Source organism: Pezoporus flaviventris, unplaced genomic scaffold, assembly GCF_033815535.1.
Source record: "Pezoporus flaviventris isolate CSIRO_AGI_PZ_B2104156 unplaced genomic scaffold, CSIRO_AGI_Pfla_v1 ptg000081l, whole genome shotgun sequence".
Classification (NCBI taxonomy): Eukaryota; Metazoa; Chordata; class Aves; order Psittaciformes; family Psittacidae; genus Pezoporus; species Pezoporus flaviventris.
Window position 1 is genome coordinate 576049 of NW_026892629.1, and position 19511 is coordinate 595559.

At 39.8% G+C, this 19511-nt stretch overlaps 1 protein-coding gene across 2 annotated transcripts; it reads left to right on the top strand.

The window, feature by feature from the left end:
• Positions 1-4166: 4166 nt before the first annotated feature.
• On the top strand, positions 4167-15060 carry MTFR2 (mitochondrial fission regulator 2). 2 transcript variants are annotated; one of them, XM_061474883.1, is made up of 9 exons: positions 4167-4251; positions 4864-4995; positions 5394-5498; positions 5717-5841; positions 8392-8612; positions 9719-10019; positions 12181-12364; positions 13291-13341; positions 13851-15060. In XM_061474883.1, exons 1-9 carry the CDS (start codon positions 4189-4191, stop codon positions 13947-13949), a joined length of 1281 nt encoding a protein of 426 aa, XP_061330867.1. In that variant the 5' UTR covers positions 4167-4188; the 3' UTR covers positions 13950-15060. The 2 variants fall into 2 exon arrangements, with proteins under 2 accessions (XP_061330867.1, XP_061330868.1); XM_061474884.1 differs by lacking the exon at positions 13291-13341.
• Positions 15061-19511: the final 4451 nt, after the last annotated feature.

Genomic DNA, 19511 nt, shown 5'->3' on the forward strand with positions numbered 1-19511 from the left:
CCCCTTAGAATGGCATACTGCCCTTGAAAAAAGGGAGGGGAGGTGGGGAGAAAAACCTTTGGTAGAGGTGTATGTGTTAAATACACACACACACATATATATATATATATATATATATATATATGTATATGTATGCCCTCTTATGGGCCTTACTGTTAGGGAGTTAACCAGCTGCCCTATCCAAACTAAATACTGGTAGGTAGAAAAATGTAGTACTGTCACTTATCTTAACTGTAGTTGAGAAAACTATTTCACATCACACTAGTTTGCCAGCATCTGTGTAGAAAGGTAAATAGGAGTAATACTTGACCTCCAGTAGTACTTACTAAAGGGTCATTCCTGCGTCATGTTTTGGGAGGTATAGGCAAAATACTGTTGTTGCAGAACTTGCTTTTACACATACACTATATCTTTTAATAGCTGTTAGAAGAGTAAAACTTATTATTCCTTGGATTTAGCAAAGATCACACAGGCTTTGTGTATGTTAAATCAGAATAAGCAAGAAAAGGAACAAAACAAACTTGGCAGCAGTGTCAAAGTTTATCCTAATGAAGTGAAATTTAACACCAGTTTGAAACTTGACAGGGAGGACCAAGATACATTTGAAATATCATAACCTTAGGACAGATAATCTGTATCATCTAGGTCAAATTGAAGGTGGATTGCTGTGGTCTGTTTGTCATAAGGCAATACAGTTCCAGCAAAATGAGGCAGATTCAAGTTTTCCACTGCAGTTGAACGTCCAAGGAAATCTGGTGGAGATTGCTTTGACAATGGCTTTTAATTTTACAGGCTGGTCTGTATCTTAGATGATAAAAAACTTTTTATCCTGAATTTCAGTGCAGTTCAATAAAAATGTCATTTGTTGATTACAGAACACATGGTGTTCCTGCTCTGGCAGGGGGATTGGACTAGATGATCTTTCGAGGTCCCTTCCAATCTCTAACATACTGTGATACTGTGTGATACTGTGACAGCCATAAATACATTTAAAAACTGCTTAAGATAATCTAAGCAAAGGTGCAAGTTGCAGTCTGTCAAGAGATCTACAAGAAATAGAGTTTGGATTATTTTTTATAATCCAAAACTTCAGCACTTACTACTTACACATGAATAATGAATTTTCACTGTTGTGATAAGAAAAAACATGGTTTGGTGCTACTAAAGTAGTATGACTTGTGAATGGAAGTTCAGTGCATTTTGCCTTGTGAATGGTAAAGACCCTCATTGATGGATCTGCAGAAAAAAAAAAAGCATTCTACTGGTATAAAATATTTGGCTACATTTTGAGTTCAGTAATTTGTTCTGACTCACTGTATTCCAGTGGTGAAGCAGCTTCTGAATCTGCTTCATCTCTGCATGATGTGCTTAAGAAGTTTGAAGCTGTCCCTGCAGTTCAGGGAAAATCAGTCATTCATTTCACTAGCCCAGACAAAAAAAAAAAAAAGATAACCCCCCCGAATACAATAGCTACACTGTTAGTCTAGACTGTGCACTGGAATTAAATCTCATATCCTCTTCCTTCCCAGGAACTATTAGTAGCATTACTGTAACGGTGGGCAGTTACATATGATAAAAGCTTTCCTGCATTAGTTTTGTTGTGCTGGTGCTTCAAAAGCAGAGCAGTTACCAAGCTTTGATTTGCCTCCAGAGGTGAAGGCTACAAAGCTAAGTCCTAAGTTCCGGGTCACTTGTCCTGCTTTCTTAAAGCTTGCCTTTTAACAAAACCCTTTTTTTAAGGAGATCTGGCACAAGACATCTGTGCTGCTCAGAGTCCTACTCAGTGACTTTTAAGTGCTTTTGTGGGAGATCCCAGCTGGCTTGCCCAGTTTCAAAGCAGCTTGTTACTGATAATGGTGCAGTCAAACTGAACTGCCTCAGTTTTGGGTTGCTTTTGGGACCTTGCCTCTTCACAACTTTCTGGTGGAACTGTGTCCAGTTCTCCCCATCCAGTTGTGCTAATGTTTCCCTTCCTTAGTGAGCAGAAGGTGTTGGAGGAGTGGGCAGAAAGTACATTTTTTTTCAAGGCAAGTACTCAGTTCAGTTTTTTAAAATACCCATTAAAAAAGTCCTGCCTTTCCTCTCTTCAAATTTAAACCCTCCTGGTCCCCTAGAATAGCTTTATGTTGTTATTATAGCTTGTGTTACCAGTACTGTTCCTTTTTGTTTGGTCTTCGAAAACTTATCCACCTAACAAGCTGTGGATAATAGTAACTACAAGCAAAGGCAGTCACATTGCAATAACGTGTTGGAGTTCCAGGGTTGTGTTTGTTTGGGAATTATTGCTGAGACACCCCTGTAAATGCGAATAAAGAAAATGTCTGATCAGTTTATTGCTGGAAAGCTTTGGTGAAATTAGTGCTGCTGGGAACAGGATTCTTCTCTGAGCAGAAGCATTGTCTTACTGTGTCAAACTACTGGCTTTCTTGATACTTTCAAAGTTTCTTAAGCAAAACAGCAGAAGTCTTGACAAAAGAGCAAGTACAGTATCCAAAGATGGATTTCTTACTTTGACATGAGCTCAGTATGCTGTCACACAGTGTTTTGAGGATACTTGGTGCATTGAAGCTCTGCTTCTGCCTTGTTAAATTTACTTCTCTGAGCCAGCTAGAAGTCTTAAGAGATAGACCTAAACTGTCACATTTCAGTTTAGCTCATTAAGATGCTCCTCATTATACCACATTGCTGATGTGCTGCACATGCTGAATTGCATTGTCCCTCGAGTAGGATACTCCGCATCAGCTGGGCGCAGGGAGATGCCCTGGTAAGTAACGAGCGGCATCCCTCAGGGATTGATGTTGGGACTGGTCTTGTTTAACATCTTCGTCGCTGACATGGACAGTGGGATTGAGTGCGCCCTCAGCAAGTTTTCCGATGACACCAAGCTGTGTGGTTCGGTTGATACGCTGGAGGGAAGGAATGCCATCCAGAGGGACCTTGACACGCTTGTGAGGTGGGCTGATGCCAACCTCATGAAATTTAACTGTGTCAAGTACAAGGTCCTACACCTGGGTCAGAGCAATCCCAGGCACAGCTCCAGGTTGGGCAGAGAAGAGATTCAGAGCAGCCCTGCAGAGAAGGACTTGGGGGTGTTGGTTGATGAGAAAATGAACATGAGCCGGCTTCAGTGTGCGCTTGCAGCCCAGAAAGCCAACCGTATCCTGGGCTGCATCAAAAGGAGCGTGACCAGCAGGTCAAAGGAGGTGATCCTGCCCCTCTACTCTGCTCTTGTGAGACCTCACCTGGAGTATTGTGTGCAGTTCTGGTGTCCTCAACATAAAAAGGAACAAGTTGGAACAAGTCCAGAGAAGGGCCACAAGGATGATCAGGGGACTGGAGCACCTCCCATATGAAGATAGGCTGAGGAAGTTGGGGCTGTTCAGCCTGGAGAAGAGAAGGCTGTGTGGAGACCTCATAGCAGCCTTCCAGTATCTGAAGGGGGCCTATAGGGATGCTGGAGAGGGACTCTTCATTAGAGACTGTAGTGACAGGACAAGGGGTAACGGGTTAAAACTTAAACAGGGAAGTTTAGATTGGATATAAGAAGGAAATTCTTTCCTGTTAGGGTGGTGAGGCACTGGAATGGGTTGCCCAGGGAGGTTGTGAATGCTCCATCCCTGGCAGTGCTCAAGACCAGGTTGGACGAGGCCTTGGGTGATATGGTTTAGTGTGAGGTGTCCCTGCCCATGGCAGGGGGGTTGGAACTAGATGATCTTGAGGTCCTTTCCAACCCTAATTATTCTATGATTCTATTGGTGGAAAAGATCACTATTCCTCATATGAATAGCGCAGGCTGACGGCCCTCGCTAGAGCCCACTGAGCAGCCAGCCGCACACACACGCATGTTGCAGGTGGAATCTCCCTCCCCGCGGCGTTCAAACCCGCTCTCCTCCCGACACGCACCGCGAACGCGGCCGTCCTCGTCCCTTATTGGCTCTGCTCTGACTACTGCCGACTTCCTATTGGCGTGCTTTCCTTTTCGCCCCGCCTCCTAGTCCCCTTGGCGCTGCCAGCCCGGCTGTGCTGTGGAGTAGGTTGGGGTGTGTAGTATGCCTGCTGTCGGCCCGGGGGGGCATCGGCTCTTCTGGTGAGGTGGGAGTGCGGCGGAGACGGGCCGCCGCTCGGAGCGGTGTCCCTGTCTGTGGGGCGGTGACCTCTTCCTCCAGCCCTGCAGCGGGAGCTGCGGCCATGGCGCTGGTGCTGGGTCTTCTAAGGCGAGTGCTGGAGTACTTTGGTTGGCCGCCCGACGAGGTGAGACCCCAAGCTGGGGCGCGGAGCGGGGGCTGTTTCCTGCCACGCCACGCCTGGAGCCCGCTAGTGCGGGGCGTCCTGGCGGCAGCCGCTGTGGCCAAGGGGAAGAACGGTAACTTAGGCCGCCGCACGTCCGCGGCAGGACAGGCGGCTCTGGCGTGAGGTTGGGTCCGTCGGCATGGGAGAGCTTGGCTGGTGTGGTTGGACAGGCTGCCCGCACTGTGTGTGGTCACTGCCCTGGTACAGCCATTCACGTAATGCCTGAACGGGGGGGGAGGTCAATAACATCAGCTGTTCACGTTTTGCCATCTTAAATGAAAGGCTACATAGCGATTCCCAAATAACAGTTAATCCTGTGTTGTCAGAAACTTCGGGAAGGTTTTGCTGGGAGAAGGTTAATGCGGCGTCGGGGACAGGTATTAGAGTGTGAGTTTATGGGCATTTCTTTCCCGATGGGTGTCAATAGTGAGGCACTGCTGCAATCTTAGTTCCGAGGGAATGCTTGGTTTATTTATGTGAAACTGCTGAAGTGTCTGTAGGGATACTAGTTTGAGGGAGCTATCCCAGTTATCTTATGGTTTCGCTATCGGGAGTTCTTGTTTCTTTCTACAGGCTGTATTTTTGGAAATGCGCGTGTTCGGCAGCAGCATCAGTCGTACAATCAGAGCATGCCTTCCTTCAGCAGCCTCATCCAGAAGGCATTTCCAGCAGTTATATGCAGTCGTGAGGAGATGTCAGCTCAAGGTACATTAAATTCCTTTCATTTCCTTACTCTTTTTTCTTCTTTTTGTATTTCCCAAGACTTACACAGATGCATATTGTTACTTAATTGTGCACTTTTTCATTTGTCAGTTATCTCAGGATATTATTAACTACATGATGTAGCTGCTATGTTCCTTGGTGGCCTTTGTGCCACTCTAAAATACTCTGGGTATAGGCTGTATCTTGGCAGTGTTTTGGAAGCAGTTTATTAAAACCAGCATTGGCCTCTTTGGACTTCAGGCTTGAGAGGAGCATTGAAAAGTTAGGTGAACTTAACTGCATTATCTTTAGTTGCATATAACATTAAATTATTTAATAACTTTGTAAGAACTGAGGGCTTTGATTTTGCTTCTCACATTAAAAAGTACTTTGATATTTAGGTCGTATCTGCTTGCCAAATGAAGGAATATGGATCTACTCGAAGTGTTGTCCGTAGACTTGGGACAATTCTTTCCATAGAGCCTTACCCAAGACCTTATTTTCGAGTAAGCAATTTATTTCATACATATGCTTCAACTGTTTAATTTTTCTGTTTTTTAATTGTTAGGCTTCCTGTTCTTTTTAGCTTGTGTAACTGTGTTGCATTCCTTATGCTCACTGTTTTCAATTTGCCTATAGCACTGTTTAACTCCTTTTGCTGAGGCAGAATTTTCAGTATGTGCTGGATCCAGTTTCTCTTCATACATTTTTTATCTGTTTCTAGCTTGTTCAAGACCCAGGTCCATTGGATTATGATGAACAAAGCACCATTCCACCTCCTGTAGCTCCATCACTTGCTGATGTCCTGTGGGTGGCAAATGATGAGGGACAGGCATTTACTAGACTTAGGTAAGTAAAAGTCTAAAAAGGAGTAATAGGAGTAACTTATGTCTTCTCTGGGGTTTGCGTTGGTGTTTTGGTTGGTTGTTCTTTTGCTAGCCCTTCCAGGGTTCCAGCTAAACCAACCCTGGAATTTTACATTTTTCTGGGAGCAGTTCCTGCTTACCTGAAAATTCTTACCATGTAAAGTATTCTTATATGGAAGATTTCTTAAATTGAGTCCCTTCTTTTCTCTTCCTAATAGCATGTTTAAGGCATTATTGGTATTTTATATATACTTACAAGGTATTTTGAGAGCAAGAGAGGGAGTTCAATGAAATTTGGGTATTGTAGCTGTCCTGGGTTCAGCAGTAGCAGTCATGTTTCTCCTCCTTGGTAGCTGGTGCAGTGCAGTGTTTTGACTTTCGGCTCGGGAACAGAGCTGATAGAGATGTTTTGGTTTGGCCAAGGACTTTGTGAGCCTCATGCTCTGCCAGGGAGGAGGGGAAGCTGGGAGGAAGCAGAGACAGGACACCTGACCCAAACTGACCAAAGAGGTATTCCATACCACAGCACGTCATGCCCAGGATGTAACTGGGAGTTAGCCGGAAGGGCTGGGAGACTGCAGGGTTGGAGGAGGTATCGGTCGGAGCTTGGTCGGGCCTGGGGGGCGAGTTAATGGTCAGCTGGTGCTGAGGTGTTGTATTCTCTTCCCTTGTTATTTCCTTTATTATTATTATTACTGGTGGTAGCAGTAGTGATTTGTGTTATACCTTAGTTACTAAACTGTTCTTATCTCAACCCGTGGGAGTTGCATTCTTTTTGATTCTCCTCTCTGTCCCTCCAGGAGCAGGGGGAGGGAAAGAAAGTGGGGGAAGTGAGCGAACGAATTACCTGACTGGGTTTAAACCACGACAGTAGCATACTGTAACATTATTCCTGTTTTTATCCCTTTAGTTTACAATCAAGTTGATAAACTTTATAAAGGGGCAAAAAGAAGAAAAAAAAATGTCTTTTTTTGACTATGGTTGCTACAGTGCTATACATGATGCTTGCTGGAAAGAAAACCATAATTTCTTGATTTAAAAAAATTACCTTGAATATACTTTATATAATCCTTTCTAGATTTTAAAGAGTGCTAAAGGAGAATAGTTTTACAATTATAAATTATTACTAGGACTGTGATGTGACTGATTATCCAGGAATCTGCAGACAGAAATAGTATACAAGTCTTCCCTTCCCTTCCCCCCCCCCACTAGAGAAGACACAGAAAGTTGTTTTACTGTTCCTCTAAAGGATCTGTTCAAAATCAGAGGATGAGTTAGCGAGCCGGAAATAAGATTAAAATTTAGACTCTTGTATTGTCTTGTGCTACATTTGAATTGGACAATGCAATTCAACTTCTTACTGGCATGTTTGTGACCTTTGTGCTGCTTGCAGGTAATGAAAATACAAGAAACTGATTAATTCAAATGACACCTGTTCTATTAGAGAGGTATTCATGAAGTTATGTTTCATCTTGTGATCCTGAGATGTTACTGTTGAATTATTAAAGTTTTTTTTTTTCAACAGCTGCAAAATAGTGGAAGAGTAGGAATGTTGTTAAAAGGAACTGTGACCTATTATGTCTTGCCTGTGATGATTTTTAGCTGATCTGATTCACAGATCCATGAAAGTTCATTCTTTTGTTGTTTCTATTGCTTCTTCCTCCCCCTTTCCTAGCTCTGTGGGATGTTTTTTGAGAACAGGTACTCCAATTTATACCTTACCCTTCTGAGCCAATGTGAATAGCAAGGGGTTTGGGCAAATCAGAAAACAACGCTGCAGGTTTGATTTAAGCTACAAGAATGACTAATAAAAGGGAAAAGGTCTAGTTTGGTTTCAATCAAAACTTAATGCATCTTGAATAAATTAATTTCTTTGTTTCATAATGAAATTCTGGTAGTTTTTGTTTACACTCATTTGCTATTTTAAAGTTCTTTTAGAAGTTATTTCTGCAGGCACAGACTCAAAATTGTTTTTAAAATGAAAACCTGAGACTTGTAGAACAACTTTCTAACGCAGTCTGTGTTCACATGTAGCTTACAGAGGATGAGGTTCTTACTCTGTGTGTATTAAAACTCATTCTTCTCCAATATCTTTCTGTAAGATCGCAACTTCTTTGCTGCTTGCTGTGTTCATCTTGCACAGTTTGATAAACGACTAAAATTTGTGAAGCCTAATTAAAAGATCGTTATTATTTGACATTTCTGCCTCATATCTACTGTTTCAGGTAGGGAGGAGGGAGAGACATCTTTATGGTGTCAAATAGTTATTGAGTAATAACAGCTCACTCCTACAATATGTCTTTATGATGTATGATCTTTTTTATGATGACTTTGCAAGGATCTGCATCATGCTTGAGCAGAGGGAGACTTTAAAATATTTTTAAGGTTATGAGTAGTTAGAAGTGCGAAGTTTTCTTAGTTTGCAAACTTACAGCTTTTTGAATGATAACTTGCTTGAACAGACAGTGAGTAAATTTTGGGATTCCCTGTGTTGGCTGAACCTTTTGAAACTATGTCTTTTGTTGGTTTCTAGGACTGAGTTGTGGAGGAAAAAAAAAGGCGGTACAGGTCATCGTCACCAGTGTCCATCTGTAGATTCAACACAAAATGGTCCAAAAAACAGTACACAAGGAGGTGACCTTGCTGATAGAGCAGCGCTCCAGAAAATTTCTGCACTTGAAAATGAGCTAACCTTTCTTCGTGCTCAGATTGCTGCAATTGTTTCCGCACAGACATTGGGAAGCATCCCTTCACGTAAGCCCTTCTGGTTTGAAGCAAACTAGTTTTCCTTTCATTGCGTTAGAGTGCCTGTTCATAGCTTGCTGTGTCTTCGTATTAATGGAGAACATCTCTAATTCTAACTGAAGAACTCAATCCCAATTTCTAACTTCTTCTAACTAAATTTAGTTACACCAACTAAATTTACAGAATGCTGTATTTTGCTTTTCTTTTTAGCATTTGGTACTGCCCCTACCCCCTTCTATTTTGTAGTATCTTTGCCAGTTTTCAATGCAGTTGATTTTAAGTTACCCTTGTACTCTCCACCATGTTTATGAAGGAGCTTAGTAACAACGCTATTCATAGGCTACCAATTACTGTTTAAAACAGTTACAGACTATTAATTACCCCATTTGGGTTTTGTACTGTTTCTGCCAAGTTGTCAGAATAATGGATAGAAAAAGTATTCTAAGTCGGTCAGATTCAGGCTTAAAACAAATGCTGCAAATAGATGTGTCACTAGAATATCAAAGTTGGTCTCCAATACGAACGTCTATCTTTTGTGACCCTTTTTTAAAATTTTTTTATTTTTGTTATTTTTTTCCCTTAAGAGTTTTGAGGTCTTGTCTTATTTGCACACTAACCCCACTGTGGTTGTTGAAATACTTGGGCTGGTGTGAGGTAGTAACTTTTGGTTGATCACCTCGGTGATTCAGTTAGCTGTTCTGTTGGCGATTCTTCTGTCTCTTCTCCATTGCACTCCGTATTGTAGTCTATTTTATGTGTCTTGTGGTTCTCTTTGCTTTCGCCTTATGTGGTTATTGTAGCCTTCAGACTGCTGAGAATGAATTGTATGTAGTAGTAGGCTGCTTTGCTGATTTATCTGGTGCTCAGATTGAAGACACAAATGGAGAAAATCGGAGGAGCACAAGATACCTCAGAGTCATTATTACATGCATTCTGAATCTTTGGTTTTGAAATAAAAAATGTTCTTTGTATGAGGTGTGTAAGAATGTGCTGTAAGAGGGCTGTCTTGTCTTTACTGAAAACTGAGTCATCCTAGGTGTTGCTTAATATTGTCAATTATGAGGGTATACTGACTAAAAATAAAATCCCTATTTTTCTTTGATAACTGCATCCAGAAGCCTTTAAAACATCCAGCATTCCAGATGGATCTTACCCAGTGCCAGCCATGACTTCTACGCCACTGTCCGTCTCTCACAATCACTTTGTAATTCCCTCGCCTCCTCCGCTTCCTTCTGGTGTACCATCTGGTGTTGCTGCTAGTAATTCGGCAGTTGAACTTATAAAACAACGTCTTGCTGCAAGAAACCATGGTCCAACTACAGCTGAGAGTGCTGGTCACCAGAGGACAAAGAACATTCCTAGTATGATGGATGTATTAAAAGACCTCAACAAAGTTCAGCTGAGAGCTACTGAGAGGTAGGTGGAATTGAGCATGGATCTGAGTAAGCCAAAACTATGTCAGCACCACAGCCCTTAAATAGCATCAGGGAACACCAATGTGAAATATTTAATGAGCAGCTACTGCTGACAAACTTGCATTTGCAACTTCCAAGTTCACAGCTTGGAATGTAAGATACTTGTGGCACAGCTTTTAGATGCATTTAAAACATGCTGACTATCATAGCATTTAGAACTAGTCTGCTGCTTTAGTATAATCTCAGGTTGGTGTAGGGGAGGTGGGTGTGTTGCTATATGTGTAGATCGCTTACAAAGTCACGTACACTGTCGCAGGAAATGGATCTGAACAAATAAACTTTTTTGATTCGCTGTGAAAGGAAAGATCCTTGGGGGATGTTGGAAAGCTACTGTTAGTATACCCAAAGTATCCTGGTCCTGGCTTTGAAGTGTTACAGAAAATACATGCTGTATCTTTTATTGAAAATGTTTTTTTAAATTTGTATTTCAGTAGTGCAGTTGGATCATAAATATTTTCAATGGTCTACTGTTTTGGTTGTAAGCACAGTTGACATATCACAAAAATGCATTATTAAAGACTGATACCTCTTCAGTTACACCTAGCATACTGACTTGAAGTTGAGATGTTTTTTCTGAACTTCTTTAGTTGAAAAATTATGTAAGAACAACAGAGTCTATAATGAACATTTGGAGCTCATCATGTGGGGAGAATGTAATTTACCAAAGCTTAATGAGTTCATATTTCACCATATTCTTAGCTCTGAGCTTCATCCCTGAAAATAACTAGCATGTCTTGGGGAAATTATCTATATGCAACTTTAAAACGCATCTTTACACTTTTGATAATATTTTCACAGTAAATAAATCAAATATAAAGTGCACTATAATTCCATGTACAGTGAGTGAAGAAAGTGAAATGTTAAGGTTGACAGTTTTAACAACTGTCATGTTGAGCAAGTGCATAGTTAATTGGAAGTGGTAGGTATACCTCCAAAGTGCTTTCTGGATTTAGGCACCTACCTGTATTCTGAAGGTAGAACATAACTGTATGATGTATTTACATTGTTGGAGGGAGTAATGATGATCAAAATTGCTATGATCTTTCAGGCAGCAGTCTGACAGTAGTTCAGTGTGTGCACTGCAGAGGGAAGACCTCTGTTTTCAGAAGTTGAGAGCCTGAAGATTCCAGTTTCTACCACCCAAGTACCAGCTTACATGTTGGGCAAGTCCTCTGACAGCTTGATTTTATAGCAAGGGTAAACTCAGTCCTTTCAGGTTTCATGTTAAACAACATCTACTGCAACTGTCAGACTTCGAACGCAGTGCTGTCAGTCTGCATTAACAGGTGCAATTCATTGGCCTAGAGATAGTGCTTTACTAGCAGGTGTCTGAATACCTGTTTTCTGAATACTTCAATGGTTAGGAAGCTTTTGTATGATTTATTTTCTTGACCTAATTGCTAACTTCCCATTTATGTTAGGTTTTTGGGTGTGGGTGCTGTTTTGATCTCACGTCTCTTTGCTGCGTTTTGATTTTGAAGTTGATATAAACAATTTCTAAATTAAAGTGTAAACTCTACTTTTTTGCCTATACAATTTTAATGTTTGGATGCTCAGGTGCTCACTTGGAGGGAAAAACTGTCTTTGAAGCCTTTGTGCCAAATCTAACAATGTTTGGTTTTTTTATTCCTTTTATAATGAAACTTGAGTTAAGTGTGGTTTATAAACGGGGCTTTATGGACACTTGGCTACATATTTGACTTGAAGCATTTGCTTTCTTTAAATACAATTGCTCGGAGGAATTTTATAAGTTTCTTCTTTCTTGTAAGACCATGGAAAGGCGTACTGTTCTAAACATTAATGATGTTTAAATCAAAATTGTGTTCGCAATGGCTATGATATATGTTAGGCCCACTAACATATATCATAGCCAAATCTCCCACTAACATACATCATAGCCATTGTGAACACAATTTTGATGTGGGAGATTCCCACTAACATACTGTAATATAACTTACAAATGAGACCTGCTGTGAAAACTGCACATTTTGCACCTTTTTTTTTTCTTGCTATTTATTTGCAATATTTAAATATTTTTTGATTCACTGCTGCATAGCATTAGGGGCAGGAGACAATAATTTTCTTTCTTAATTTTTTTGTAGGTCCCCTGGAGGCACTCCTCTTTCTAGACCCAAAAGGAGACCAAGTTCAGATTGGGATCCAGTTGATCTACTAACTCGTGCACTGAAGCAGAAATTTGCACATAAAGATGATGATGATGATTCCCTGGACAAAGAAAATTGGTCTTTTGACAGCTCCCCGCTTTCTAGTCCAGAGATTCCACTGGTATGTGCTTATATAAGAATGTTTTTTTATATTCTTGAAGTGACTGCTGGTTTTGTGCATAATTACACTGTTTTCACAAAGTCTACAACTTCACTACAATGTTTTTAAGCCACCAGCCTAGGTAGTTGCTTTTTTCAGATATAATCAAGGCAGAGAATCTCAAAGATTGATTATTTTGGCTGGATTTAGACTAGTAAATGTACTTCTAGATGTGCCAAGAGGAAAATCTCACAAGACTGACTTCATGTTGATTGAACTGTGGACACTTGCTTGATGGTAACTGGCAGGTACCCATGCATAGAAACTCTGTGTCTAGTTAGTAACACTAACTACTTATTGACTGATTATTTTACAAATAAAGATGCTGGGAAGGTACAGAGAGGACTAATGCTATGCTAAAAAATAAAAGGATTGTCTGTAATATTTTTATTTGAGGTAGCATCATTTCCATGCAGTTTGCATCTTTATCCAGAAGTAGATATGATTCCGAATGCTGTTGCAAAGCCTACACAAAATATAGATTGCTTATGAACAGGAAAAGTCTTCTAGATGGAGCTGTTGGACAAAGGTGATTCTGAGCACTGGTTTCTGTAGAGCAGCCTATGCAAGCTACTTACACAGCCCAGTACTGCTGGTTGGTTGTTAGACTTCCACAAACCTCAGAACTGCTTAGATGTGGCAGTAATTTAAACTGTGTCCCTCTGCTTAGCAATTCTATCTTTTTATCTTAAAACTGAAGTAAAGATTTGGGCTGGGGCATTTGTAAGCCTAATGGAGGGAAATAATTATACAAAATGTATCATGGAAATCCAGACATTCTTTGAAGGCTGCCGCTTATGTGCGTGGCTACCTGCTTGGCTGAAAACTTAAAAGGAAAACTAAGGTGCATGTTTCTCTAGCTACAGTGATTATATTTTAAATTTTAGCTGCCACAAGGATTTCACAAGCAAAATGTAGCATTCATTTTACAGACTGTAGTGAGCGAACAGCTCTGGTATAGGCTTATTATCCTTGTTGACACCCCGCAAGTTAAAACTAGAAATTTCTTAAAAATAGCAAAGCTTGTATTTTAGATGCTGCAGACCATTGCATAGTTGACATACCTGATTCTAGATACAAACATCACAGTTTGATCCTGGAACAGTTTGTTTATGGAATAGCTTTTATTCCAGGATCTAACAGAGCTGAGTTACAAAGTCCTGGAAGAGAGACTGCTTAAGGCCAGCATATTCAGGAGTAGATACAGGAAGATGCTTTTTTCCTATTCAAGCAGAATAATCTCATGAGTTTGTATTCAAGCCTCTAATAATTTACCCTTGAGTATTTTTAAGAATAAAAGTACTTAAAGCAGTTGTATGGGCTTATTATTTTATTTCCCCTATGTTAAGGGAAGTGTAACTACTCCTCCAAAATGTCTTTGTTGTAAGCATAATCTCCTTCAGTTGTCTTGGATATAATTTTGTTTAACTCCATCCCTGCTCCCCAGGTTGGACGTTGCAGTCTGAAGCCAAATGCAAAATCTAGCCTTGTAAGAAGTGATGAAGTTAAGCAGGTACCAACGTGGAAAGTGGGAGCTCATATTTAATTGATGGAGACTTCTGAGGAAACATCATAGGGTATAAGTAGCAGTTCTACTTTGAAGCTGTTGTAAGGTGCTGTAATATGTACTAGAACATGTCTCTCCTATGCTACTGAAGTTTGGGTGTCCTAGGGTTTGTTAAATTGTCTCTTCCTTCTTAGTTTCCCAGCAGCCAAACTTGTAAATGTGATGCTTTTATGAGAAGCACAGAACCAAAAGGTTTTTATTGCTATGGAGCAGTGTGTTTGAAACCTGGGAAATGCAGAAAGGAAGCGTGTGTGAAAGAAAAGTAATTATTGGTGTGGCAGCTGATTTGTGCTCCGTTTACACTCCAGTATAAGTGGAGTGTAACCTCCTTGTCATTGTGTTATATATAACTGACTGTATATAATGGTAGCTAATACTGTTTCTTTAGAATTGGCTACTTCAGTTTTCTTTGCTGTTTGTTTATGCAGCTCTGTACTCAATATGTAAACTGTATTCTAATTTATTTGGGGTCAGCAGAACTTCTATGTTTGTGAAACTGTAAGTTAACTGTAGGCTGTCAAATCCCTATAATATGGGGGAGTTGTGTTCTGAGATAAAGACTTTGCAGAGAGATCTGCTAACAAATAGCCTAAATTCCGTAAGTAAATAAAATGAACTCACTCCTTGGCTTCTCCATATCTAGGTCTGTTTTATTCACAAGAGTTTATGAAGTAAAATTTCCTTTATGTCATAGGTGTGTTTGATAATGGCATTTTGTGTTGCAGACTAACTTTTTTGTATCTTACGCACTGACCATATTAGGAAACTTCTTAAATAAACTGTTATTAAAATAGAGCTTACATTTTTCCTGTGAGAGTACTTGCAGTCCTTTATTTACAAATTTATTACAATCCACTGCTTACAATAGCTGCCTTCACTTAGTCCTTTAATGACCCTGATGTATAAAACAAAAATCCCACCAATCGGACTTTAGAATGTATCCCTGTGTAGCTTCTACTTCCCTGCTTACATGGAGTAGACTGGCAGCTGGATTTCCTATTACTGCTGAGTCTTATTTGCACAGTTGTAAGAAATTATGGTGAAAATCCTGTAATTCTGTTTATTAAGTTATCTTTTGACTAAAACTGGAGCTTAAGTGTCTTGCTATTTCATGCTTCTAAAATTGTCTTCTGGATATTTTTCTGGATTTAGTAATTACTGGTATTTATCACATTCTTCCATTACCCTCTCAGTCTGTAACAGTTTACCTTCCCTTTCTTTCCATTTTTGAAGTACACATATACTACATTCTCTACCTAAACTTGACATCTGATATGAAATCTGTAAGAATAGTCAGCTTGACCCTGTACTTTGCAATCTTACCTCTTTCTATCAAAGCTCCCTATCATCTTTTGTCTGCTGCAGTTATCCCTGATGCACTATGGCAGCAGAGAGCAACAATGAAGGGAGTCCAGTGCCTGCAGAAGAGGATATGGAAGGCAGGTGAGTCCTGGAGAGTGTAAAGCCTACGAATCATTGTTTTGGTCAGTATCTGTGTTGTGAGTGGTAGAACAAATTATCTCCTGTGTTATATCAGCCTTCAGAGATGAAGGGGATCTTGGGGTTTGTGCCTGTTCTGTTGTGACTGACAAAAGTGAAGGTGGAAATCTTACTGTGAGAGGATGAGTTACTCTGCAAAGCCCTGAATACAGTAGTCTTCCAGTTGTTTTGTGTGACCAGCAGTTTCTTCTTTTCAGGAAGAACTGTTGTTTTGGACTTCCTTTGTATGTTTTTTCTGTCCTCTTCAGAGTTCTTCATTTAACTGCAAGTTTGGCTTACAGAAGCATTTTGTAGTGGAAGTTTTGAATTTGAAAGTGTCTGTTCATTTTGAAAGGGAATTCTCTCTGAAATTTCTTAATACCCCTTAAACAAAGGATCTAGTATAAGCCCTTAGAAGTATCTGTAAATTTCGGTGAGCTGTGCAACCCTTCAGGTTGTTGATACCTCTGATTTTGGTGTCAGTCTGATGTGAATTGTGCAGTAATGTTTATGCAGCTGATCCACTTCCTTAAGGAAATAGTAAGTTGATTTTTTTATATTATTATTTTATTTTTTTTTCTTTTAACTGTGTACCACCTACACATGTTATGAGAACAGATTCTTTGCTTTAAGCAGTTCCAGATGTAAATTAGGTTAGGCTTTGAGCCTTTGTATAACTCGAAGTCTGTGGGTGGTATCTGGTAACATCTGACAGTTTTCAATACTAAGAAGTTGCAAAACTTAGTGATGTTTAGTAATGAAGAGGTTAAGCAGACTGGCCTGGTTGACAAGTCCCTAGGGAGGCAGCCCTGAAGGGCAAGGAATCCAGGAAGACTGGACATTATTCAAGAAGTAAATCTTAAAGGTGCAGGAGCGAGCAGGCCATCCCCGTATGCTGAAAGATGAGGTGGTGGGGAAGATCAGCCTGGATGAACAGAGAGATTTGGCTGGAACTCAGGGGAAAAAGGCGAGTTTATGACCTGTGGAAGAAGGGGCAGGCCACTCAGGAGGACAAGGATGTTGTGAGGTTATGCAAGAAGAAAATTAAACAGCCAAAGCCAGGCTAGAACTCAATTTGGCTACTGCTGTAAAAGACAATAGAAAATGTTTCTAGAAATTCATTAGCAACAAAAGGCAGGCTAAGAATCTCCATCCTTTATTGGATAGGGGGGAGAAACACAGTGACAAAGGATGAAGACAAGGCTTAGGTACTTGACACCTTATTTGCCTCAGTCTTTAATACTAAGAACAGTTGTTAGGGTACACGGCACCCTGAGCTGGAAGATGGGCTGGGAGCAGAATGAAGGCCCCATAATCCAAGGGGAGATGGTCCAAGACCTGTTACACCACTTGGACACATACAAATCTATGTGGCTAAATGGGATCCACCCAAGAGTAGTGAGGGAGCTGGTGGAAGTGCTCACTGAGCCACTTTCAATCATTTACTTGCAGTCCTGATTAATACAGGAAGTCCCAGTGAGTGGAAGTTAGCAAATGTGACACCCATCTCCAGGAAGGTCTGGAAGGAGGATCTGGGGAAGGCTATGGAGCAGAACATCTAGTGTGCATGTACAGGACAACCAGGGGACCAGGCCTGGGCAGTTTATGAAAGGCAGGTTTTGCTTGACTGATCTCATCTCGTCCTATGACAAGGTGACCCACTTAGTGGGCAAGCAAAAGGCTATGGATGTTGCCTGCCTGGACTTAGTAGAGCTTTTGACAGTTTCTCACAGAATTCTAATGGAGAAACTGGCTGTACATGGCTTGGACAGGTGTACTGTTCACTGTGTAAAAACTTGGCTGAAAGACACAGGAAAAAATGAAGCCTTCCTGAAGTTTTCCAGTGGTGAAAATGGAATCAGCCCACTGTAATGAGAAACACAACTGAAAATTTGCCATCCGTATTGCCCTCAGTTAACGGAATGATTTCATTTAATAACTTTCAGTTGTTTTACAATACAAGTCCTTAGAGTTATAATTGTAAGCATGAAAATGCAGCTTTTCTTCTGAACAGCATTGTCCTCAATATTGGGATGGATATTTTTTTCCTCAAGCATGTTCATTCATCATATTTAACAAATTTGGCATTGAGAATATACTCCTGTGTAAAAGATCAGGCATATGTGGTTTGACTGCCATTTGTGAAGAATAACTTGATAATTCTTTTATTTGTTTGTTTAGACATTGAGATATTAATTCAATTTCTTTTATAAATATATATATTACATTGAAGAAAACCATGCATTTACTAGTAACTTATTTTAAAGTAACAATTTGAATAAGTTATGTAGTATACATAAGCAGCTAGCTTCAGGTGGAAACACTTCCTCTCACCTACTTAGACAGAAATGGTTCTATAAAGACAGATTTCATCCTGGAAGGTTTAAGAGGCTGCGGATAAGTAACGAAAAAGTTGTAGGTATTGACTTTGTTTTTGAAGAAATCTGAGTGGAGCTGATTGATTTTGCTGAGGTATAGCAGTTATAAATACTATTTCTGTACCCATTTTGCAAGTAGAGATGGCAGTGGTGGAGATGTATATCTTTTTTTTGTTGTGGGTAAAGGCTAAAGAAGACAGCTGTCCTTCAGTGTGGGGAATATTTTGTCCATTTCAGAATTACTAGACCAGGTTATTTACAAATTATTGTGCTTTAGAAATATGTTCTCACTTTTTAATACCAGTCACTGACAGAAATAATTTCTATGTATTATTAGTTTTCAATTAATTATTTTTTTATCTCTAATTATTTGTCAAGGAAATGTTTCACCTGTCCACCTGTGGGCATATGTTAATAAAATAGCTATCTTCTGTAAGAAAACCGTTATTAACCCAAACGTCTGTCTTATTTAATTTATTTAAAGACATATCAAATTTAAGTTACAAATAAATGATCTTGGCCTGTATTTAACAAAACAAGAAATAAATGACTGAAAATCACTTAATTGCGAATATGAATCCTAATTCATTCCAATATACGTGGAAGCACCTACAACAGGTATTTGAACTTGCCATTCTAGCAATATATGAAGATTCTAAATCCTCCTGTGTTGCTAAAGGGATCTTTTTCTTTAAATTCAATGTCATATTTTGTACTAGCAGAATTGAAATAGCAGTTTCATTTGCAATACAGTAACCCTCCTCTGCTTTATCTGGCTATAATTTAACTATTTAGTCGAGAGAGATTTTCCATTATGCTAGACATTAATTTCCACCGTATTACTTATTAAGAGAATCAGTTTGAATAACTGCTTATAATAATCAAAAGGCCTGTGTTTTCATTATTTCCCCCAATCACCCGGTCAGCAGGATATCTCCTTCTGCAATGGGAATTTGACTTTTTTTTTTAATGTTGAAACAAAAATAATGTGATGTTTTGGCTCAGCTGTGTTTCTAGTAATCTTTACATTTTAATTTCCACTTATGTTTTCCTTCAGACTATTTGCCTAGAAGGCTGGAAGAGGCTTTAAAAGCAGGTTATTTATATATGGGAGTAAGGGTTTTCAGACTCATTTTGATTCTCATTGGGATGGAAGTATTTATACCTTTTGTTTCAGGCTAGTTAAGGCATTTAATTTCAATGGGCCAGAGAAAAAGCAGAAGCCTAAATTCCCTCTTAGGTTAAAAGACAGATAGTAGTACAGTGTGCAGGGGTGGAGGTGGCACTGGTTGAAGTAAACCCTTGATCAGCAAAAAATGTCTTAGATTAAAATGTCTGAAAATTTTGGAAAAAAACAAAAACCACGAAAATAATGTAAACAGTTGATACATGCTGCAGATTAAGTGCATGTATTCAACCACAAGAGAGCAGTGTTATACCAGCTCTAGGTTGCAAGTCTGAAATTTAAGTCATTCTGCTTTGTTGGCATTAGGTCTAACAGCAAAATTTTAATCCCTTTACATTTTTCTTTTAGTGCTATTCACTAAATTGCAGAGGTACATGCTTCTAACTAGTAAATAAGTTACTAGTGTTATGATGAACTATATTTGATTAGTAAAAAGTCAACACCAGGCCAGTTTAGTCTCTTATTCCCAAAATAAACCTACTACTTCATTTTCTAGGA

Coding starts and splice junctions, on each gene's coding strand:
- MTFR2 (XM_061474883.1), top strand. CDS start 4,189: ATGGCGCTGGTGCTGGGTCTTCTAAGGCGAGTGCTGGAGTACTTTGGT. Junction 4,252..4,863: donor TTGGTTGGCCGCCCGACGAG/GTGAGACCCCAA, acceptor TTCTTTCTACAG/GCTGTATTTTTGGAAATGCG. Junction 13,342..13,850: donor CATTCATTTTACAGACTGTA/GTGAGCGAACAG, acceptor CCTGCTCCCCAG/GTTGGACGTTGCAGTCTGAA.